Source organism: Lithobates pipiens, unplaced genomic scaffold (assembly GCF_037356315.1).
Source record: "Lithobates pipiens isolate NorthernLeopardFrog02 unplaced genomic scaffold, aLitPip1_a1.2 Scaffold_23, whole genome shotgun sequence".
Classification (NCBI taxonomy): Eukaryota; Metazoa; Chordata; class Amphibia; order Anura; family Ranidae; genus Lithobates; species Lithobates pipiens.
In genome coordinates, this window is record NW_027507785.1 from 315,687,197 (window position 1) to 315,709,105 (window position 21,909).

The 21,909-nt window shown below is 45.7% G+C and overlaps 1 protein-coding gene across 2 annotated transcripts in view; it reads left to right on the forward strand.

The window, feature by feature from the left end:
• The window catches only part of ITGB3BP (integrin subunit beta 3 binding protein), a 100,207-nt gene that overhangs the window by 73,108 nt on the left and 5,190 nt on the right, over nucleotides 1–21,909 (forward strand). For both annotated transcript variants that reach the window (XR_013262108.1, XM_077450563.1), the window contains exons 5-6: nucleotides 5,428–5,506; nucleotides 20,932–21,025. Coding sequence is in view for 1 of the 2 variants with exons in the window: in XM_077450563.1 (XP_077306689.1) it covers nucleotides 5,428–5,506; nucleotides 20,932–21,025 (173 nt within the window). In the remaining variant the exon portion in view is untranslated. The remainder of the gene's footprint in view (nucleotides 1–5,427; nucleotides 5,507–20,931; nucleotides 21,026–21,909) is intronic.

Below are 21,909 nucleotides of genomic sequence, written 5' to 3' on the forward strand. Positions count from 1 at the left end.
TTTTTTTTTTTAAATCTTTTTATTATATTAATAAAAAAAAAATATATATATATAAATATTTATTTAATAATATATCACTTTTGCGCAAATATTAAACTTTTGCGCAAACCAATCAATATAAGCTTAATGCGATTTTGGTATGTGTATATATATATATATGTGTGTGTGTGTGTATTGTGTGCACCTAATGAATTGGCCGGTGGGTGTATATGTGTAATATTATTGGTAAATTAGGGAAGGGTTATGACCTCTGTCGGTTTATAGATTTGCTTTTGGTGTCCTGATGAGACGCAACCGAATACGATCAGAAATCTCTGTGGAGTGAAGGGGATTCTAATTTAAGATGGCAATTTTTCTTTGTTCAATTTCTTTTTGATTTACCTTCAGCTATGTAGTGCCTAAATGCATACAAATTGAAAGTGTTTTAGGTTTGACCTCCATATTCTATAGATTTGGTAAATCTAAAATAAAATTGTATAAGTTGTAGCCAGCTTCAGACAGTTGTCAAAGAAGCAGGTGTCCTGGTTGGATGATTTACCCTCAACTCAGGCCCTGGTGACAACTGTAAAAATGTGGATTTCCCCTCCTTTCTGTCTCAATGACAGTGGTCATCGGTAAAAAGGAGGCTGACCCTGCCTAGCAGCAATAAAAACCTAACAAAGGTTCAAGCTTTTCTACACTCTATCCAAAACTAAAATGAAAAGTTCTGTCTTTTTTCATTCACGTGAAGAACCCGCACTGTCTCCCGATTGGAGAACATCGGTACTAGCTGGCACCATCACACTGTGCATGCGTGGGACCTGCAGCAGATGTATAAGGAGCTTCTCCTCCTCCTCCAGCATGGGCCTTAACCACGTACCGACCAGCGCACAATGATAATACGTTGGCACAATGGCACGGCTTGGCAAATAGGCGTACAGGTACATCCCCTTTAAGAAGCTGCATTGTGGGCGCGTGCATCTGCTGCGTGCTCCGTGACAGTGGGTCCCGCGGACTCTGTCTGCCGGGTACCCACGATTGTGTCACGGAGCAGCTTTTGTAAACAAAGCATTTCCCCCGTTCTGCCTATTGATATGGCAGGGATCTACTGCTCTCTCTGTCATGTGAGTGGTAGCCCACCCCCCACAGTTAGAATCACTCCCTAGGACACGTTTAACCCCTTGATCGCCCCCTAGTGTTTAAACCCTTCCCTGCCAGTGTCATTTATACAGTAATCAGTGCATTTTTATAGCACCGAACGACGTTTAAAAGACAATGTCACGTGTCCGATGTGTCCACTATAATGTTGCAGTAGCGGTAAAAATCACAGATTGCCGCCATTACTATTTAAAAAAAATAATAATAATAAAAATGCCATAAATCTATCCTCTATTTTGTAGACGCTATAACTTTTGTGCAAACCAATCAATATACGCTTAATGCGATTTTGGTAAAAAAAAAAAATTTAGAATAATACATATCGGCCTAAACTGAGAAAGGAATATGGAAAATATATATATATATATATATATATATATATATATATATATATATATATATATATATATATATATATATATATATATATATATATATATATATATATAATTTTTTTTTTTTTTTTTTTTGGGGGGGAGATATTTATTATAGCTAAAAATATTGCTTTTTTTAAAAAAAAAAAAATTGCCACACTTCTTTTTTTTAATTTTTAATTTTTTTGTTTTATAGCGCAAAAAATAAAAACCTCAGAGGTGATCAAATACCACCAAAAGAAAGCTCTATTTGTGAGGGGAAAAAAGACCTCAATTTTGTTTGGGTGCAATGTCGCACGTCCGCGCAATTGTCAGTTAAAGCGAAGCAGTGCCGTATCGCAAAAAGTGCTCTGGTCAGGAAGGGGGTAAATCCTTCCGGGGCTGAAGTGGTTAAACTAATCTGTAGCCCCCCAGTACTGGGACAAGATCACCCAGGGCAAAGATGCCAAACTGCACCCCCGCTCCCCCTTCCCCTAGTGTTAGGGTCCCTGCAATAAACCATTTGCGTCCAGGGCAATTGCCCCTCCTGCCCCCCCGGTGGCCCCAATCTGCACATACAGAGGAGCACAAACGTGATTACATTGAAACACTTCACTATTGCAAATTTTGCAGGATGTTTCTAGATATGATTTGGCTAGGTCAGCAAAGGGATGGCTCTGCTCTAAATCAGCCTGCCTAAATTAGTTTAGGCAGGCTGACGCCCCCCCCCCCCCCCCCGCGCGCCCATCACATTCGGTGTTGAAAGTGACACTACACGAATTGCCAGAATTCTGATTGGCCCAGCTTAACTGAGCTTTAATTAAGGCCCGCCCACACCACAGCGACGCTGGCCGGGCCGCACACTGGGAATGGAACGAGTATTTAGGCATCACCGGGAATGAGCTGCAGTTTAAACGTATAGCATTCTAGGGGCATAAGATAACGCGAAATCAGCTATTCCGTGTGAACTTTCCAGCCCCAAAGCAATTTACATCTCGTATAATGCCCTCACGTTGACATTTCCTCTCCTGGCAGCCATCTGTCGCAGCCACGGGAATGCAGTAAACAGCAAACCTAAGTGCCTGGTAAATGCCACTTGTAATCAGGCCTTGTGCGGGATCAAGATGGGAGGGACCACCGCTGCATGGCTCCGGTTTCCAGGGGCCCGATATCCGTTTACAAAACTTAATACTGTTATTCTTATTGTAAAGGGGGGGCGAGTGTCCGCAGCATATCATAGCGAAGGTTATTTAAAGGCTCTGTACCACTTAGAGATACACTAACCTCCTGACCTCACACATAGTACAGTGACAGTCACAGAAAAACGCTTACCACCCTGTCCATGGATTGCCCATGGTGCTTTAATTAGACGCAGAGCAAAGTGTAATCACAAAAAAGAAAAAAAAAAAGCGGTCTAAACACCAAATTAGCTACATGCCTATATTTATTAATCAGTATAAAAATGTTAAAGTACAGTGGGGGGAAATAATGATTTGATCTCCTGCAGATTTTGTATGTTTGCCCACTTACATAGAAATGAAGGGTCTATCATATTTTTTATCATCGGTGTATTTTAAATGATAGACAGAATATCAAACAAAAATCCAGGAAAAAACGCACAATACAAATGTTTATAAACTGAGTTTCAGTTCAGTGAGTAAAATAAGTATTTGAGCGACGGGGAAAGCGGAGGTCCGCCCACCGATGCAAAAATTAAAAGCCAGGAGCTACACATACTGCTGGCTTTTAATAATAGGACACTTACCTGTCCTGGAGTCCAGCGCTGTGGGCACCGCAGCTGATGTTTCCAACAGCTGTCAGGTGCTGCCGCCGCCATTGCAGATAAGGGAACCTGGCAGTATAGCCTTACGGCTTCTTCCCTACTGCGCATGCGCAAGGCTCCGCTCCTCTCTCCTACTGGCCCGGCAACAAGGAGGAGGGAGCTGAGCGCTGAGGCCTATAGCTGTGGCTCCCGGAAGTGAGAACAGGATAGACAGGTATCCTGTTCCCCCCCCTCCCCCCTCTCCCCGAAAGGTGCCAAATGTGGCACCAGAGGGGGGGGGGGGGGCAAATGAGTGGAAGTTGCACTTTTGTGTGCCACGCTGCTTTAATATACTTATAGTTGCTTCCAGGGTGCAGAAATTGTTTTGTTTGTATAATTTTCCCCCTCCTACCCCCTTTTTTTTTCCTATCTCTGATATGGGGTAACAAGTGGAAACAGATGTGTGCCAATGCACTCCCAAGTCCAGCATTTGCGTCCATAAACACAGAACGCAGGACTCGGCTCAGCCTCCAGCAGCGGGAGCCAATGGCTGTGCTGACATCTATCCAATCAACAGCCGAGAAACCCAGGCAAAGAGGGTTTGCGCGTCTCCACCGAGGTGAGTGAAACGAGGGGGGCTGGTCAGTGTCAGAAATTTTTTCACCTTAATGCACAGGATGCATCAACGTGGGAAAACACGATGGTTTACAACCCCTTTAAGGATTGAGTGGAAATGCACTTTTGAGCAAATGAGTGGAAGTTGCACTTTTGTGTGCCACGCTGCTTTAATATACTTATAGTTGCTTCCAGGGTGCAGAAATTGTTTTGTTTGTATAATTTTCCCCCTCCTACCCCCTTTTTTTTTCCTATCTCTGATATGGGGTAACAAGTGGAAACAGATGTGTAGGTCATAAGATGTTAACTCTTCCCAAAATGTCCTCTGTGCTGCCGTACAGATTTACGATATGATGTTCAATCCCAATTAACTAATACATAATTGTCCTGTAAACTTCAATAAAAATCATTGAAACAGAAATAAGTATTTGATCCCCAAGCAAAACATGACTTGGTAGTTGGTGGAGAAACCCTTGTTGGTACGAAATTTCTTGTAGTTGTATTTCTTGCACACGTCTCAGGAGGGATTTTGGTCCACTCTTCTTTACAGATCTTCTTTAAGACCCCTTTCACACTGAGGGCGTTTTGAAATGGCGCCTGCAATCCGCCCTCAGACTGCTGCACCATTGTCTCCAGTGTGAAAGCCCCGAGGGCTTTCACACTGGAGCGGTGCGCTGGCAGGACGCCGGGAAAAGTCCTGCCAGCAGCTTCTTTTGAGCGGTGTGTTTACCGCTCCTCCACTGCTGCTCCCCATTGAAATCAATGGGGCAGCGCTGCAATAGCGCCGGCAAAACGCCGCTATTGCTGGCGGTTTTAACCCTTTCTAGGCCACTAGCGGGTAAAAGCACCCCGCTGGTGGCCGAAATGCACCGCAAATCCGACAGTAAAACGCCGCTAAAAATAGCAGCGTTTTACCGCCGACGCTATGGGCGGCGCAGTGTGAAAGCCCTCCAAATCCTTAAAGGGGTTGTAAACCATCGTGTTTTCCCACGTTGATGCATCCTGTGCATTAAGGTGAAAAAATTTCTGACACTGACCAGCCCCCCTCGTTTCACTCACCTCGGTGGAGACGCGCAAACCCTCTTTGCCTGGGTTTCTCGGCTGTTGATTGGATAGATGTCAGCACAGCCATTGGCTCCCGCTGCTGGAGGCTGAGCCGAGTCCTGCGTTCTGTGTTTATGGACGCAAATGCTGGACTTGGGAGTGCATTGGCAAGGTAACCCCCAAGGAGAGCGCTTCTCCTAGAGGGTTTACCGATGCAAAGAGGAGCCGCGAGCGGCGCTGGGAGAACCACAGAAGACTATGTTCGGCTCCACACTGCAAAATAAACTGCACAGTGTAGGTAAGTATATGTGTTTTTTTTTTTTTGTTTTTTTCACAATCACTTTAAGGTTTCTTGGCTGTTAGCAACTCAAAGTTTTCAGCTCCCACCTATAAATTTGCTATAAGATTAAGGTCTGGAGACTGGTTAGGCCACTCCATGACCTTAAAGCGGGAGTTTATTTATCTGTACAATAATCTAACAACCTTTTGTTGATTATGGTTTTGCCCAAAACACAGGATTCTTGAGCTCTTCGCTCAGGTTGAGAAATCTCTGGATGCCTTTTTGAAGCTCAGACAACACCTGAAGAATTTGCAGGTCGGTGTCCATTTACTTATTATTTTATTTATTTAGAGATGTGCACGGTGGAAAAATTAATTTGTCTTGTTTTGGATTTGTTCGTTCATTAAAGTTTTTGTAAAGGCCGAAGTTTTTTTTTTTTTTTTTTTTTTACCTTCATGCATTCTATGCATGAAGATAAAAAACATTCTGTGTGCTGCTCCACCCACAGCCTTCCTAATATTTACTTGAGCCCCATCTCGATCCAGTAATGTGTACAGGAGCCTTCGCTGTCTGGGACTCCATCTCCTCATTGGCTGAGAGACACGGCTACATGAGCCATTGGCTCCCACTGCAGTCAACCACAGGCAGTCGGCAAGTGAGGAGAGCGGGGGTGTGGCCAAGCCGCTTTTCTATGTGTCTTATGGACTCGGGAGTGAGCAGGCACCAGTGCCCCCATCACAAGCAGCTTGCCGTTAGGGGCACTGGTCAAGGGGGAGGAGCCAGGGGCACTGGCAGAAGACCCCAGAAGAGGAGAATGAGGGATGCTCTGTGCGAAACCATTTTACAGAGCAGGTAAGTATGAAATGTTTGTTTTAACCCCTTGGCGGCAGCCATACACAAATATGTGGCCTCTTGGTGCCTGGTTCCTTCACACCGAGAGGCCGCATATTTGCGTTAATTGCTGCAAATACACCTGTGCCGAGAGAGTGTGCGATCTGTATGCTCCTGCCACAGTTACCGTCGCCTGACCAAAAGCTCCGAATTGCTCCTTGCGATCGGGAGTTTTTGGACCACGTGACCGCTATGACAGCCAACCACGGCGTTAACTGGATTTTAAGCCCCGCCCCCGGCATCAATAAACCTCTTAAAGGGCCAGGAGGTGCCGGCGCTAATGCCGCATACACACGACCGGACTTTTTCGACGGGCTAGGTCCGACGGTCTTCCCGACGGACTTTCGGCGGAGGTCCGACAGACTTTCTGAACGAAACGGACTTGGCTACACACGACCGGACTAAGTCAGTTCGAAAGTCTGTTCGTTTTGAACATGATGGAGTAAACGGGACTAAACTAGGAAGTTCAGTAGCCAATAGCTGCCCTTGCGTCGTATTTGGTCCATCGGACTAGCACACGGATTAACGGTTTTCCAGATTTTAAATTTTTATAGATTTGAAACCTGTTTTATTTCTAGGTCTTCCGGACTTTTGGGAAAAATGTCCGCTGGAGCCCGCACACAATTGAATTGTCCGACGTATTCCGGTCTGCCGGACCAAGTCTACCGGACAATCCGATCGTGTGTACGCGGCATAAGAGGTTAAAAGAAAAAAACCTTTATAATCACTTTAACTTAATAATTTTGTTTTGTCATATTAGTTTTGTTAGACTGATTCATTTTCGGAATCCGTTTCGTATATTTGGATTCAGTTAGTATATTTATTTTCGAATCGATTCACATTTCGGAAGATGGCTGTATTCTTTTCTAAACTACTCCTATTTTTTTTTTCTATTCTTGCCATCTTATTTCACTTTTTTACCTTACTGTATTTTTTGCAATATGTTTTCATTTCCAATTCATTTCACATTATTTTTCTATTTTTTTTTTTTAAATTAATTTAGAATTTGTTATTCCTCTACATTATAATCTATTCCGGATTTGTTGAAATTCGATTCCATTGAGATTCGGATACATCTGAATAACAAAAAATTTGTCCAAATTTTAATTTGTAGCAAAACTAATTTGTTTATCCTTGCCGCTGCCCATATATATATATATATATATGTCCTATCGCTGTTACCTTGAGTAAAAAGTCCTGAGCCAGCAGTGGAGATACGCCGGGCGGCAGCGTGCTGGACATGTGTGCTCCTCTTACCCTAATTTAGGAGGAAGCGCTTTTAACGGGCCGTAACAGCTAACAACACATGCTGTGACATTTTACAGCAGCCGGCAATATGTCCCCGTATGAATTTCATGGGTGACACTTGCACTGCAAGCTGGGTGGTTTGTACAGTTTTAAGTCCGGGGGGCTTCAACACAAATATTTATGTGGCATGAAAGCTGTATTGTTTTGCCAAAGATTATCGCTTGTTACACAGTTGGTAAAACTTGAGACGATGTGGGGATGGGCCACTAAAATGGGACTATGAGTCCAGCAAAAGCCTAACGGAGTCTATCAGAGGGCTTAATGTCTTCTCAATAGTAGAGAGCAGGTTCAGGATGTGTCCTCATTCTTATTTAGTTATTAGATGTATTTATTTAGTGACAGCAATTTACTCAGTGCTCTACATACTGTACATTCGCATCAGTCCCTGCCTCCAAGGAGCTTACAATCTAAGGCAGCATTTTTTCAGTCCCAGCTCCCTTTTTAAAATTATGCAAAATCCTGATTCCCCCCCCCCAGTGTACGATGTAAATTTTATCTGTCAATGGGAAACCTGAGCCTGGGACAATACACAACTGCTTCAATGAAACTAACATTAGAGTCCCCCTTCACGTCAGGAGCCACCAACCCCCCCCCCCCTCTCCTTCACGTCAGGAGCCACCACCCCCCTCCTTCACGGCGTCGGGAGCCGCCACCCCCCTCCTTCACGGCGTCGGGAGCCGCCACCCCCCTCCTTCAGGGCGTCGGGAGCCGCCACCCCCCTCCTTCAGGGCGTCGGGAGCCGCCACCCCCCTCCTTCAGGGCGTCGGGAGCCGCCACCCCCCTCCTTCAGGGCGTCGGGAGCCGCCACCCCCCTCCTTCAGGGCGTCGGGAGCCGCTGCCACCCCCCCTTCACGTCTGGAGGAGCCGCTGCCACCCCCCTTCACGTCTGGAGGAGCCGCTGCCACCACCCCTTCACGTCTGGAGGAGCCGCCGCCACCACCCCTTCACGTCTGGAGGAGCGGCCGCCACCCCCCCCTTCACGTCTGGAGGAGCGGCCGCCACCCCCCCTTCACGTCTGGAGGAGCGGCCGCCACCCCCCCTTCACGTCTGGAGGAGCGGCCGCCACCCCCCCTTCACGTCTGGAGGAGCGGCCGCCACCCCCCCTTCACGTCTGGAGGAGCGGCCGCCACCCCCCCCCTTCACGTCTGGAGGAGCGGCCGCCACCCCCCCTTCACGTCTGGAGGAGCGGCCGCCACCCCCCCCTTCACGTCTGGAGGAGCGGCCGCCACCCCCCCTTCACGTCTGGAGGAGCCGCCGCCACCCCCCCCTTCACGTCTGGAGGAGCCGCCGCCACCCCCCCCCTTCACGTCTGGAGGAGCCGCCGCCACCCCCCCTTCACGTCTGGAGGAGCCGCCGCCACCCCCCCTTCACGTCTGGAGGAGCCGCCGCCACCCCCCTTCACGTCTGGAGGAGCTGCCGCCACCCCCCCTTCACGTCTGTAGCTAAACTCCAAGCAAGCCAAACCACGTACTATTGCAAGCACAATCTCTTTGCTTACTATAGTCTTTTTAATATAAATATCACTAAAAAATATTTACCAACAAATATTCCCCACTGATCCCAGCGCTCTCAGTATGCTGACAATTGCTAAGCAGCGATCATAAAAAGCTTAGATATATTCAAAATATATAGCATATACACTTCCTTAAACAGACACAATGTGAGATATACTATATTGACAGCGCATTACAGAAAAAAAAAGGAGAAATAAAGAGTTCATAGACTCAAAAAATATAGTCCCAACAAGGTGTAAAGTCCTCAAGGTGCAGATAGGAACAGTTAACTCAAATGTTCAAAATTTTAGTCCGACCGTGACCGAGCAGCCGTACGTCCTTCCAGAGCGAGCGTTTGTTTTTTGCTTCCCGGGATCCACCGCAGTTTCGGAGGCCGGTTACCACCTTAAGCCGCGTACACACGGGCGGACTGTCTGGCCAACTAAGTCCGTCAGACAATCCGACAGACAGTCCGTCCTACTTTCAAATGAACGGACTTGACCACACACGATGAACAAACAGTCCGCTGAAAGCTTGCGCGATGACGTGTACAGCACGTACGACGGGACTAGAAATACGACGTCCAATACACTGCAATGCAACCTTTCGCCGTGTAAATCCTTTCTGAGCATGCGCCATACTTAGTCCGTCCAACTTGCCTACTCACGAGCGGACTGTCCGCTGAAACCAAAGTTGGACGGGACTGTATTACGGAAATTCCGAAAGACTTAGTCCGCCAGACTGTCCGCTGAAAAAGTCCGCTGAAGCCCACACACGAGCGGACTGTCCGCTGAAATGTGTTTCAGCGGACTAAGTTGGACAGACAGTCCGCCCGTGTGTACGCGGCTTTAGGAACCTGGACCGCGGTGAGACAAACTGTGACCTCTTGCAAGCGATTGATTATGTGACAGATTTTTAGTTGGTTTGTGTACGTATGTTTTTAAGGTGTGGAGGAATTTTTATTCATTAAAATCGGTGTGCACTATGGATTGTGTTTCTGATTTTTCTTATATGTGAATGCATGCTTGGAGGAGAGACACTGGATTTCAGTGGTACTATTGAGGAGATCCTAGGAATCAGTTATTATCAGATGTGCCTTAAACCTTTAGAAGTGTGGTAAGTGCATTACCATAGGGAGCGGCACCGTGCGTGGAGCTCTTCTTACACTGACGGTTTTGGTGGATGGCTTGGAGCTGGATCTTCATTCCTTTCCTCTTTTGAACATTTGAGTTAACTGTTCCTATCTGCACCTTGAGGACTTTACACCTTGTTGGGACTATATTTTTTGAGTCTATGAACTCTTTATTTCTCCTTTTTTTGTAATTATACTTAGCGCTGTCAATATAGTATATCTCACATTGTGTCTGTTTAAGGAAGTGTATATGCTATATATTTTGAATATTACTATAGTCTTTGCTCTCTTTTTTCTTAAAGAATAAGTGCAATAATTCTTTCTGCCTCATTACCTAATCTAACCCACCCTCCCCTCCACAGATGCGTACTTACCTCAGTCTGACAGCCACAGGTCCCTAGTTTGTTTGCATCCAGTGCTGCAAGTCTTCGCTGTCCTTGCCTGGACATTAGTCCCCATAGACTTGCATGGGGCTTTGTTCCAAGGCCAGAGATAATCGGAGGGTCTGGTACCTCATTAAGAGCCCATTACACTCCCTGACGATGCCTTCATCTGCTTTACTGTCCAGAAAAATGGCACCATTTTCTTCAGGCATCATCCAGGGTTATCTACTTTCTGGACCAATGCCGGTTCAGACACTGCACAATCCTGTAAATCCCGGTATTTGTCCAGTTTGTTGGCTATGGTCACAAATGTCTGACACAGATCAGCTCCTGCTGCAACTTCTGTAAATTGCTAGAATGTTGCAGTCTGCCCACTGGGAAGAAGAGACTGAAGAAATGCTTCGTCCTGCCTGCAGCAACTTCAACTTGGCCTAGGCAAAGTCTCTAACTGGATAAAAGGTGCAGTATTTAACCACTTGCGGTTTTCTCTCCCTAATGACCAGACCTTTTTTTTTTCTATTTAGTACTGCACTATTTTAAAGGGTACCTCCATTTTCATGCCAAAAAAGAGGGGGAAAAAATGCATATAGCATAATTGCGACACAATTTATATTGTAGTTGAATGTTCTTTAAAAATTACCTTTATTTTTCAGTTTGCAGCTCTGTAATTTTTCTGTGAAGTGCAATGCAATATGGCTACCTGGAGATGTTCTGTACACAGATGGTATACAGAACGCCCCCCAGAAACCAAATTTCCTGCTTGCATGATTGGCTCACTGATTTTCCCATAAGTCTACACTAAGATGCAAATCAGATTTTTGGCATCCCCTGCAACAAATGTGTTTTTGTTTTTGTTTTTCCCATACATCAAGGGACACACTGAGGCTATTATTCATTATTTAATGGGTTATACTTCATCTCCAGGGGAATGGACACTGGTAGACTAAAGATCTTTAGACAGGAAGTGATCCCCTATAAAACCCTTATACAGAAGGTACTTCAGTTTTTTTACCAGTGTCTGCAAGGTGGATGGGCACATTTTGTTTGAACTCTCACGAGCTCCAGGTCTTGAAGTCCCAGCACGGTTGTAAAATGAATTAATGGACTGACCGATCAGATCCATTTGAAACAAGAGCATTTTCTAAGATCAATGGTACCCGAGCCTCGCAGAAGACGCAAGGATCCTGCGAGGTTTTGCCTGTAATGTGAACTCTGGGCGCTGAACCCTGCATAGTGGAAGCCTGGACACCACAGAGCTTAAGGCATTCCTGCAGGGTGCTGTACAGGTCTAAGGGAGTGGACCCTAAAACCTGAAAAGGGTACGCAGTCCTTGAAGGTCCTCAAGTGACAGGAACCCGCCGTGATGGGTGAACATTGGGCTCTTAGTTTCTATGATTGCCCTGCGCCTAGAGGGGTAAGTGAAATCCCCCCTTATTTACTTATTGTGGGGTGCCCCATGTGTGTAACAATCTGTCAATCTAGCTAAGATTTGACACCTGTGTAGCGGTGACCGCAGGGGGGAGTTTGGGCTAGCTGCTGGTGTTAGAGTACCTTTTTCTTGTTGTCTTTTGCTGTTTTGCTTCATGACAGCGGTGCTCCATTGCGCAGCTTGGTTCGCCATGGCGCTGGTGCGTTCACCAGAGTGCCTGATTGTTCGTGGCTACTGGGCAACCATGTTGTGTGTGTGTATGTGTGTGTACACAGTCGAGCATGTGCCATAGCTCTAAGATGGCGCACGAGGAGTTATTAGTACGTGTACACAGCCACGTGTGTCCACCGTGAGAGCAGAGCGTCCTGGCACACAGCCATCTTATTTAAACAGTAAATGGCTGACATGCGGCACTTCCAGGGGACAGCTGTGGGACACAGAGGCTCTGTATCATTCACTTTATAGCAACTCATTCCTCCTTACCTGGGTCACATGAATCACCAGGTGTTGGTTGACAGGCTAAAGTGCTTAGCAAGATTGTTGCATAGTGGCTTAGTGAGCCTTATTAAAGGGTCTCCCTTCTGTGGTGAAATACTAAAACCCAGGTACTCCCTTTTTGTAGCTTGCAATGTCTTCAAAAAAGAGGAACGGGATTAACGCTACAGAGAAGGATACACCTATGTCGTCATCCCCAGAGAGACCAGAGGCTTCTGGGCAATCTGAGCCGCTCCGCCTGTCTGGTATTGTGCCTACAGTCAACGCTGCTGCTTCACCCTTTATCACCAGGGATGAAGTGTGTGCTCAGCCCTAGCCGGGTTAGAGCACATGATTGGTGGCATGATTGCCTTCATCCCACCGGGTGGTAAGAAGCGTGACAGATCCCCCTCCCCTGGGCCTCCTAATTTGGAGCAGGAATGGGTTTCGGAAGGGAAAGGGCTAGATGCTAAGGACTTGGGAGATAGCCCGGCAGATGAGTCTGCTTCTGAGAAATCTGGGCTAGAATATATCCAATTGGTATCCGCCTCCTTAGTCGCAGAGGCTTTTGATCCAGACTCTTACCGAGATGGTTCATTCTGTCTTTGAGTTCCCTCTTGCAGAGGTTTCTTATCCTACCTTGTCCTTGTTGGGGTCCCTGAAGCCTCCTCAGGCTGCACAGGCTTTCCCCTTGCACCCGCTGTTGGAACAGGTGGTGTATGCTGATTGGGAACATCCTGACAGGATTTTCGTTCCTCCTGAGAGGTTTTCCCTTTTATATCCCATGGAGGAAAAGTTTAAGTAAAAGAACCTGTTGACAAGAACCTGGAGTCATTATTAAAGGCTTCCTTTTCGTTTTCTTTGGCCAATTCAGCTATTCAGCCAGCTGTCGCAGCAATTGGAGTCTGCCAGTCCTTAAAGGATCAGGTCAGATGGCCTGACAGGCCTAACCAGGAGGATGATCTTGCTGAAAACAGGGCAGATATTCCTCGAACACTGTTTTGCTGTAGATGCATTAAAGGATTCTATACAGCAGGTTTCTCGTTTGACTCTCCTGTCTGTACACATGTGCAAACTTGTGTGGCTTAAGAATTGGTCAGCCGAGCTTCCCTGTAAGAAGTTATTGGCAGGGTTCCCATTCCATGGGGAATGTTTGGTGATGATCTGGATCAATATATCCAAAAGATTTCCGGAGGAAAGAGTTCTTTACTTCCTGTAAAGAGAAGGACCTGACGTCTCTTGTTTAAAACCTCTGGGACTTCCTCGGGTATTTCAGCGCCAAGGCAGTTCTGCCACCAACCGGGCGCTAGAGCCAGGGGCAATCCGCAGGGCCAGAAAAAACCCTGGGTCCAGAACTCTTCTAAACCCGGCATCAAGCCCTCTTTTTTTTTAGGGAATGCCCCCACTTTATTGGGTGGGGGGAAGGCTGCTTCAATTTGCGGACATTTAGAGAACAGTGGTGTAGGACGAGTGGGTCATCTTAACAGTGTCCCGCGGTTAAGCTGGAATTAAAGAAGTTTCCTCCTCAGAGGTTTCTAACATCCAACGTTCCTGCGGATCCTCCAAAAATGAACGTATTGTTTCAAACATTAGAGCAGTTTGTGCATCCAGGGTTTGATCATACAGGTTTCGGTGTCCGAAAGAGGCACAGGGTTTTTTTTAACCTGTTCACGGTTCTAAAACCAAATGGGGATATAAGGCCAATCTTGGACCTAAGATCCCTGAACCAACATCTGTTAATCCAATCCTTCAGGATAGAATTGGTCCACTCGGTAGTAGCCTCGCTCCAGATGAGAGATGCATATTTACACATACCCATCTTTCAGCCTCCTCCAGAGGTTCCTGTGATTTGCAGTATAACATAATTTTCAGTTTGTGGCACTGCCCTATGGGCTTGCTACAGCACCTCAGGTGTTTACAAAGATCCTAGCACCTCTACTGGGCCTTTTAAGGGCCCAGGGGGATCTTGGTGCTCTGATACTTGGACGACCTCCTGCTCAGAGATCACTCACTACAGGCCCTGGAACACAGTGTAGCCTGCACAGTGCGATATTTAGAAAACCTAGGCTGGGTCATAAATACTGAAAAGCCAGCTTTGAGACCAGCTCAGAATCTCAAGTATCTAGGTCTGATCCTGGATACGGTCCAGGCTAAGGTATTTCTGCCACCAATAAAGATCTGTGTCCTGAAGGATCAAATGCATCAGGTAAGGGTCACCAGGTAACCCTTCATTTGGCTCTGTATGAGTCTTCTGGAAAGGATGGTGCCCTCCTTCAAGGCAGTTTCCTGTGCTCAATTCCATTTCAGGCCTATACAACAAAACATTTTGGCGGTTTGGAACAGGAGAGCACAAGCCCTGGATTACCCCCATGTCCTTCTCTCCCCGGGCACGCTTAAGCCTAAGCTGGTGGTTGCAGGATCGGAACCTGGAAAAGGGAAGATCCTTCCTGCTGGTGTCTTGGAGAGTACTGATCAGACACCAGTCTCTCAGGCTGGGGAGCGACCCTAGAGGGGCTCACAGCTCATGGGAGATGGTCAAGGGCAGAGCCTGTCCTTCAACATCCTGGAGTTATGGGCGGTACGTCTGGCCCTACGGTCCTGGATGGTGGCGCTTCAGGACTGCCCGTCAGGGTTCAGTCCGACAATGCCACTGCAGTGGCCTAAAACAACCACCATGGTGGTACCAGGAGCCTTTCAACTTAGGAGGAGGTGAACCACATATTAACCTGGACAGAGGGACATGTGCCAGTTCTATCAGCGGTCCATATCCTGGGAGTAGAGAACTGGAAGGCAGATTATCCCAGTCGCCAGCAGATCTGCCTGGGGGAATGGTCCCTACACCAGAATGTGTTTCGGGAAATCTGCCAGTGTTGGGAATGGCCCAAGGTCAATCTATTGGCATTCAGGTTCAACAGCAAGCTACAGCAGATTGTGTCCCAAACAAGGGATCCCCTGGCAATTGGAGCAGATGCTCTAGTAGTTTCATAGAACCAGTTCTGGTTTATGCTTTCCTCCCATCCCTCTCCTTCCACATTTGTTGCGCAGGATTCAGAGAGAGGGGGTTCAAGTCAACCATGGTGGCACCATCCTGGCCCACAAGGCCCTGGTTCCCACAGATCATGAAATTGGCAATAGACAGGCTGTGGACGCTTCTGCGCCGCCCCGATCTACTGTCTCAAGGTCCAATAATCCACCTCAATTTACATTCTCTAAATTTAAAAACGGTTACTAGAACAATCTATTCTAGCATCTGGAAAGCCTATATTGCTTGGTGTGAAGCCAGAAAATGGCATCCTCGGAAATACGTCATTTGGGAGAATTCTCTTTTCTACAGTCGGCTGTGAAAATCAGATTGGCTTTGAGTACAATCGGGGGTCAGATTTCGGCCTTGTCAGTATTCTTCCAAAGGCCCTTAGCCTCCCATTCACTGATCCGAACCTTTATGCAGGGGATAACTCGTTTGCTTGTGTCCTTGGGACTTAAACCTGGTACTGTTTGTGTTGCAGAAACAATAGTTTGAGCCTATCAAGGAAATTCCATTAGTCTTGCTTTCACGCAAGCTAGCCTTCCTGATGGATATCACCTCGGCTGGAATGGTGTCGGAGTTGGCCGCCCTTTTCGTGCAGGGAACCATACTTCATCCCTCACCACGACAGGGTCATGTTACCACCTGTTCCATCCTTTTTGCCAAAAGTGGTGTCGGCCTATTATTTGAATCAGGACATTATTTTGCCTTCTTTTTTCTGTCAGCCTCGTTTGGTGGAAGAGAGACAACTGCACTCCTTAGATGTAGTGCAATCAGTCAGTTTACTTGTCTAGATCTGCAAGGATCAGACTCCTTTTTTGTTTTACCAGAAGGACCCAAGAAGGGGCAGGAAGTTTCCAAGACTTCCATTTCCCATTGGGTTCGTCAGTTGGTCATTCAGGCCTGTGGTCTGAAACGTAAAGCTCCTCCCTCCAGGGCGAGAGCTCATTCTACCAGGGGTGTAGGAACCTCCTGGGCTTTTTTGCCATCGGGTATCTGTGGCTCAGATTTGGAAGGCTGCTACCTGGTCTTCAGTGCACATGATCACAAAATTTTATCATGTGGATGTTCGAGCAGTCGAGGATTCGGCTTTCAGCCGCAGTGTACTACGGGCTGCCATAAAAAGGTCTGATGGCTATTGTTTTGGCTCCCTCCCCTCAAGTTTAACCACTTAAAGACTAAACCTTTTTCTGACACTTGGTGTTCCAGAATTATGCAGCTTTACTTTGTCCCCATCAACATGGCTCTGCCCCAAAGCACCCCCCACACATGTTGAGGGCATGTATGGTTCAGGAGGAGGGGCACTCACTCGCCCCCCATTCCCCCTTTCCTAACCTGCCAGGATGCATGCTCAGATAAGGGTCTGGTATGGATCTTGGGGGTGTAAATTTTAAATGTTCCCCTAAAATCCACCATACCAGACCCAAATCTGGGGGGGGGGGGGATGATGGGCTGATCCACGCCGTTTCCCCTTTTTTTTTTTTCTTAGCCGGGTGCTATTGCAACTGCGATTCATTTTAAATGCGTCTTTTTTTCTTAAATGTCAGTTTTGCTGCGGCAGGTGCTATACATGTCACAGATGCGCAACTTTACATTCAGACTAAGGCCCCCCCCGGCACTATATTTAAAGTAATTTTCCATTTTTATTGTTGCACTTTAAGCATCATTAAAATCACTGCTCCTTTAAAAACGATTGTGTTAAAAAAAAAAAAATCATTTTTATACTAATACATGCCCCCCCAGGGCAGTATCCGGACCATTATACACTTTTTATGGCCAATTACTTGCATATAAGCCTTCAAAATGGGAACTTTTGATTTTTCAAGTTCAGCTCCCATAGACTTTAATGGGTTTGCTGTTTGGGTCAGAACTTTTCTCTGTTTGGAAGTTCTGGTGCGAACCGTACATGGGGTGTTTGGCCCATCTCTTTTCAACATTTTAAATAAAATGCATATCTGCTGCATTCTGATGCATTTATTTTGGCACGTGCACTGGTGTGTGTGTGTGTGTGTGTGTGTGTATGTTGGCAGCATTTCTGCGACAGTTCCCTACATAGAGGAAGGTTGTATTGACAGTCCACAGCAATCACTATAGCATTACGCCGCCCCCACCAGCGGGGTCAAAGGACATCGCTCATATAGATTCCCTTTCAAAGACGATGATGTCCCATAATTGTGAACAATGTGACATAAATAATTACATAGATATCAATCACATTTTATTTCACCCAGCGCCCGTCAGAAATCAGAGGAGCCTTTAACGGTGTGTCACTTTGTGTTATTAGCATCTATTAATAAGAATGTCTGCCTGCTCCTATGTCATTCCAAATGCCAAATGATAATGATCTGGATCTATCTATGCACCACATCCCATGCAGAAATACTCAATTAAAGAACCTATTATATGGGTTTTTAAGGTGCCAGAAATACAGGACTATATTACAATAAAAATGTATTCATAGTAAATAATAAAATCACAGGAGAATTTATGCAGTGGGTATAGAAAACAATTCCCAACCCCCCCCCCCTTTTTTTTTATTTTTTATTTTTTTTTTATATAATCACATTTTGTTGCTTTGCAGCCTGAAATGAAAACAGACATCGTTTTTGTTTTTATCCAGCTGTATTTACTAGTGCATCTTATAACATCCATGTGACGATAGAAAACAACATGTCAGAAAGAAAACTAAAGATTCAAAAATGGAATTACCGAGTTGGAAAAAGGATCACCCCCTTGTGTCAATATTTTGTTGAACCACCTTTTTGCTTTAATTCCTTCCTTTACTCTGTTGGGATTTGTCTCTACTAACTTTGCACATCTAGACTTGCCAATATTTGCTCACTCTTCATTGCAGAACTGCTCAAGTTCACTTAAATTTGGTGGTGACCTTTTATGGCCTGCAGTCTTCAAGTCATTCCACAGATTTTCAATGGGGTTCAAATCTGGGCTCCGATTAGGCCATGCAAGGACATTCACCCTTTTCTCCTTCAACCACTGTGTGGTCATTTTTGCCGTGTGCTTTGGGTCATTGTCATATTGGAAGGTAAACCTTCTTCCCATTGACAACTTTCTGGCAGAGGGCAGCAGATTTACCTCAAAAATGTGATGGTATTTTGCCCAATCCATTTTTCCTCCTACCCCGACAAGTGCTCCAATCCCTGCTGCACAGAAAGACCCCCATAACAGGATATTACCCCCTTCATGCTTTACTGTAGGAATGGTGTTCTTTGGTGAGCTGTATTGGATTTCCGCCAGACATATATAGCTTGGTGTTGAGGCCAAATTTAATTTTAGTCTCATCTGACCACCTTAAATGAACCTTGAAGATCCGAAGATCAGATGAGACATAAATCAAACTATTTGGCCTCAACACCAAACGGTCACCATCAAATTTAACTGAACTTGAGCATCTGTTGGATGAGCATGTTGGAAAACCAGCTACCACCCAGCTCCTGATCAGCTCTCTCAACCAATGGCTGAGAACACTGATCGGAGTGTTCTGGCCGTCTCCCTGTCAGAAAACACAACAGCTCAGCAGGGGAGGTCTTCTCTCAGCAGATGCCAAGTTGGTGATAATCCTTTGCTTTGAATGCGTTCATGCCGGCCCAACTGCTTTAGGGTTAATATTGCCCAAGTTTTCCACTCCTCCCCTGGCTTTTAGGTTTTGTTTTTGCAGCACCACCTATCTATACTTATGTGATCATTCACCTTAATATTTCCTGAAGAAACACAATCTGCGAAACGCGTTGAGACAAAGCATCTCCCCCCCCCCCCCCACCATTTTTCAGTGTTACTTGATTCATATTCTTTATGTAACACATTTATCACACTGTTATGTATCGGTAACTGCTGTTTTTTTTTTGGGGGGGGGGGTTTGTGCAGGGTATTATGATATGATTGAGATTCATTGTTATATATACTGTAAACTTTAATAAATATGATTTCATAATCATAAGATATATAAACATCTGGTGTCCTGAGGTTTCAGCACCTGAAAATTCCCTAGTCTTTGTCTACATGTTTGTCCTTTTTTATATTTAATTTACCAATTCTTCTTTAATAATATCTATGGATGGATGTGATCATCGTGCATAGTCCACTATACCTTTTTATATATGACCTCAACTACCCACTGCCAGTTGATCTATATATTACATCAGCTCCTTATTTATTTGGGTGTTTACAAATTGTGATCCACATATTGATACTGAATGGAGGCAAAGGAGAGGATCAGTAGGGGGTGGGCCTGTTGACAACCCGTCGCTTTATCCCAACTGGGCATAGGGACAGATTGTCTATAACGGAATTCTGTTTCTTCTCCAAAATCAGAACCTGGCCACAAGAATGTTTCTTTGGTTGAATGGGGTCAAATTCCCACAGGAACACTTCAAAATCTTGTAGAAAGCCTTTGCAGAAATGTGGAGGCTATAGACACACAAAGAGGGGCAACTCCATAATAATGACTATGGAATGTCCCATACGCTCATTCAAGTGTGATGGTTAGGGGTCTACAAACATTTTGTGCATATAGTGTATGAGGCAGGGTTTCTCAACTAGGATTCCTCCAGAAGTTGCTAGGGGGTTCCTTTAGCTGTGGCATTACACCAATGATATTTTAGAGCAGGGTTTATCAACTAGATTTCCTCCAGAGGATGTTGGGGGTTCCTTTTTAAGCTGTGGCATTACACAAATGATCTTTTAGAGCAGGGTTTCTCAACTAGGGTTCCTCCAGAGGATGTTAGGAGCTCCTTTTTAAGCTGTGGCATTACACCGATGATCTTTTAGAGCAGGGTTTCTCAACTAGGGTTCCTCCAGAAGTTTTCTAGGGGGTTCCTTAAGCTGTGGCATTACACCAATGATCTTTTAGAGCAGGGTTTCTCAACTAGGGTTTTTCCAGAAGTCTCTAGGGGTTCCTTTGCGCAATGAACAAAATGTCTGCCTCTCTGATAAGTTTCAACTCGCACCATTGATCTTTTTAGCTATCTGTAAGTGGGGGAATTCTTCTCAATGATCAAGTGTAAGGCCCCTTTCACACATGCGGACATTATGTCCGTATTTCATCCATCCGTTTGCGGATGAAATACGGACATACATGCATCCCTATGGGATAGCGGGTGCCAGAGGATGAACATCCGCAGACACCCGATATCGTCCGCCTCCGCTATTGTCCGATTCTGCAGACGGAGGAAAATCCTATTTTTCTATTCGTCTGCAGAGCGGATCGGATGAACACGGACAGACGGTCCGTGTTCATCCGATCCCCCATAAAGGAGAGCTGACAGGGCGGTCCCTGCACAGTGTGTAGAGACCGCCCTGTCCGCCGCCGGCTCAGCGGGGACAACAGAGCGATCCCCGCTGAGCAAGCGGATCATCACGGGGCGGATCATTACTGATCATCCGTCCCGCGTGAAAGGGGCCTAAGGAGCATTCTTTCCACTGACCATCACACTAATGTATCGCGAGTTGTAAATATAGTAAATTTTAGCAGGCGTTCCCTGAGACTGGAAAGTTATTTCAAGGGTTTCTCTGTGTAAAAAAAAAAAAAAAAAAAAAAAGTTCTGAATGGCTGATCTAAGGAATGTCTAACATATTCTCCATATTCTAGGCTCTAGAGGGCAACTGTGAACTGGCCATTGTTTCTGGCACTGAGCATCTAACCCTGGACTTAAGAACAGAAATGCAGAAAACGAAAGTCCTGAGTAAGTGAAAAAAAAAAATGTATTTGTTTTTCTGCTTGCACCAGTTCTCCTCCTAAGAGGGGGTGAACAAAATCATACTGATGGGCATATTTAAAGAATAAGTTCACCTTGCACATTTATTTATTTTTCCCCATAAGAGCCTGCAAAGCATTGTATCCACGATCAGCGGATAACAGGTGCAATATCAGGCTCCTGCAGACGAGCCCTACAGCTTTCTGCCTGTACCTGTGTATGGGCTGTCAGTTTATTCACAAGCCCTGCAGCTTCAAACTAAGAGGGCGCTTAACACCCTCACAGTTCATTAAAAAGTGCAAGCTGTCTGCCGCGGTGGCAGACGGGACTCTGTTTTCTCATTCACAGATTCCTGTGAATGGATGACGCTCCTGTGTGGGCGAAGCAGCTGCACCTATTTTGAAAAATGACAGCGAGTGCGGGGAGAGGAACCTCTGCCCCGCTGTCACAGGGGAGGGGGGGTGAGAGCTGCAGGTAATGGAACATGTTGCACCCTAAATATGGGTAACCTGTTCTATAGGTGAACTTATTCTTTTTTTAAATCAGATAATTTTTATTGAAAACAAACCTACATACATCAAAAACAAAAATAACAATGTCTATTTCCCATATTACAAGACGTAGGGATTCTTGTATATCTATGAGGACACATAGAAACCAATGTTGCATGACCTTTTCGGTCTGGCCTGTCGTTTTTATTACCAACTGCACTATGTTCATATAATCAGAAATGAAGATATGATTGTGTGCTATGGCTGTAGTACGTGTAATTCTTTAGTCTCAGTGTTTATCACGTGTGTCCCCTGCCATGTGAACTTATTCTTTAATCTAAATCTTGGGGCTCGATCCTTCACAACACTGAGACCCCCCTG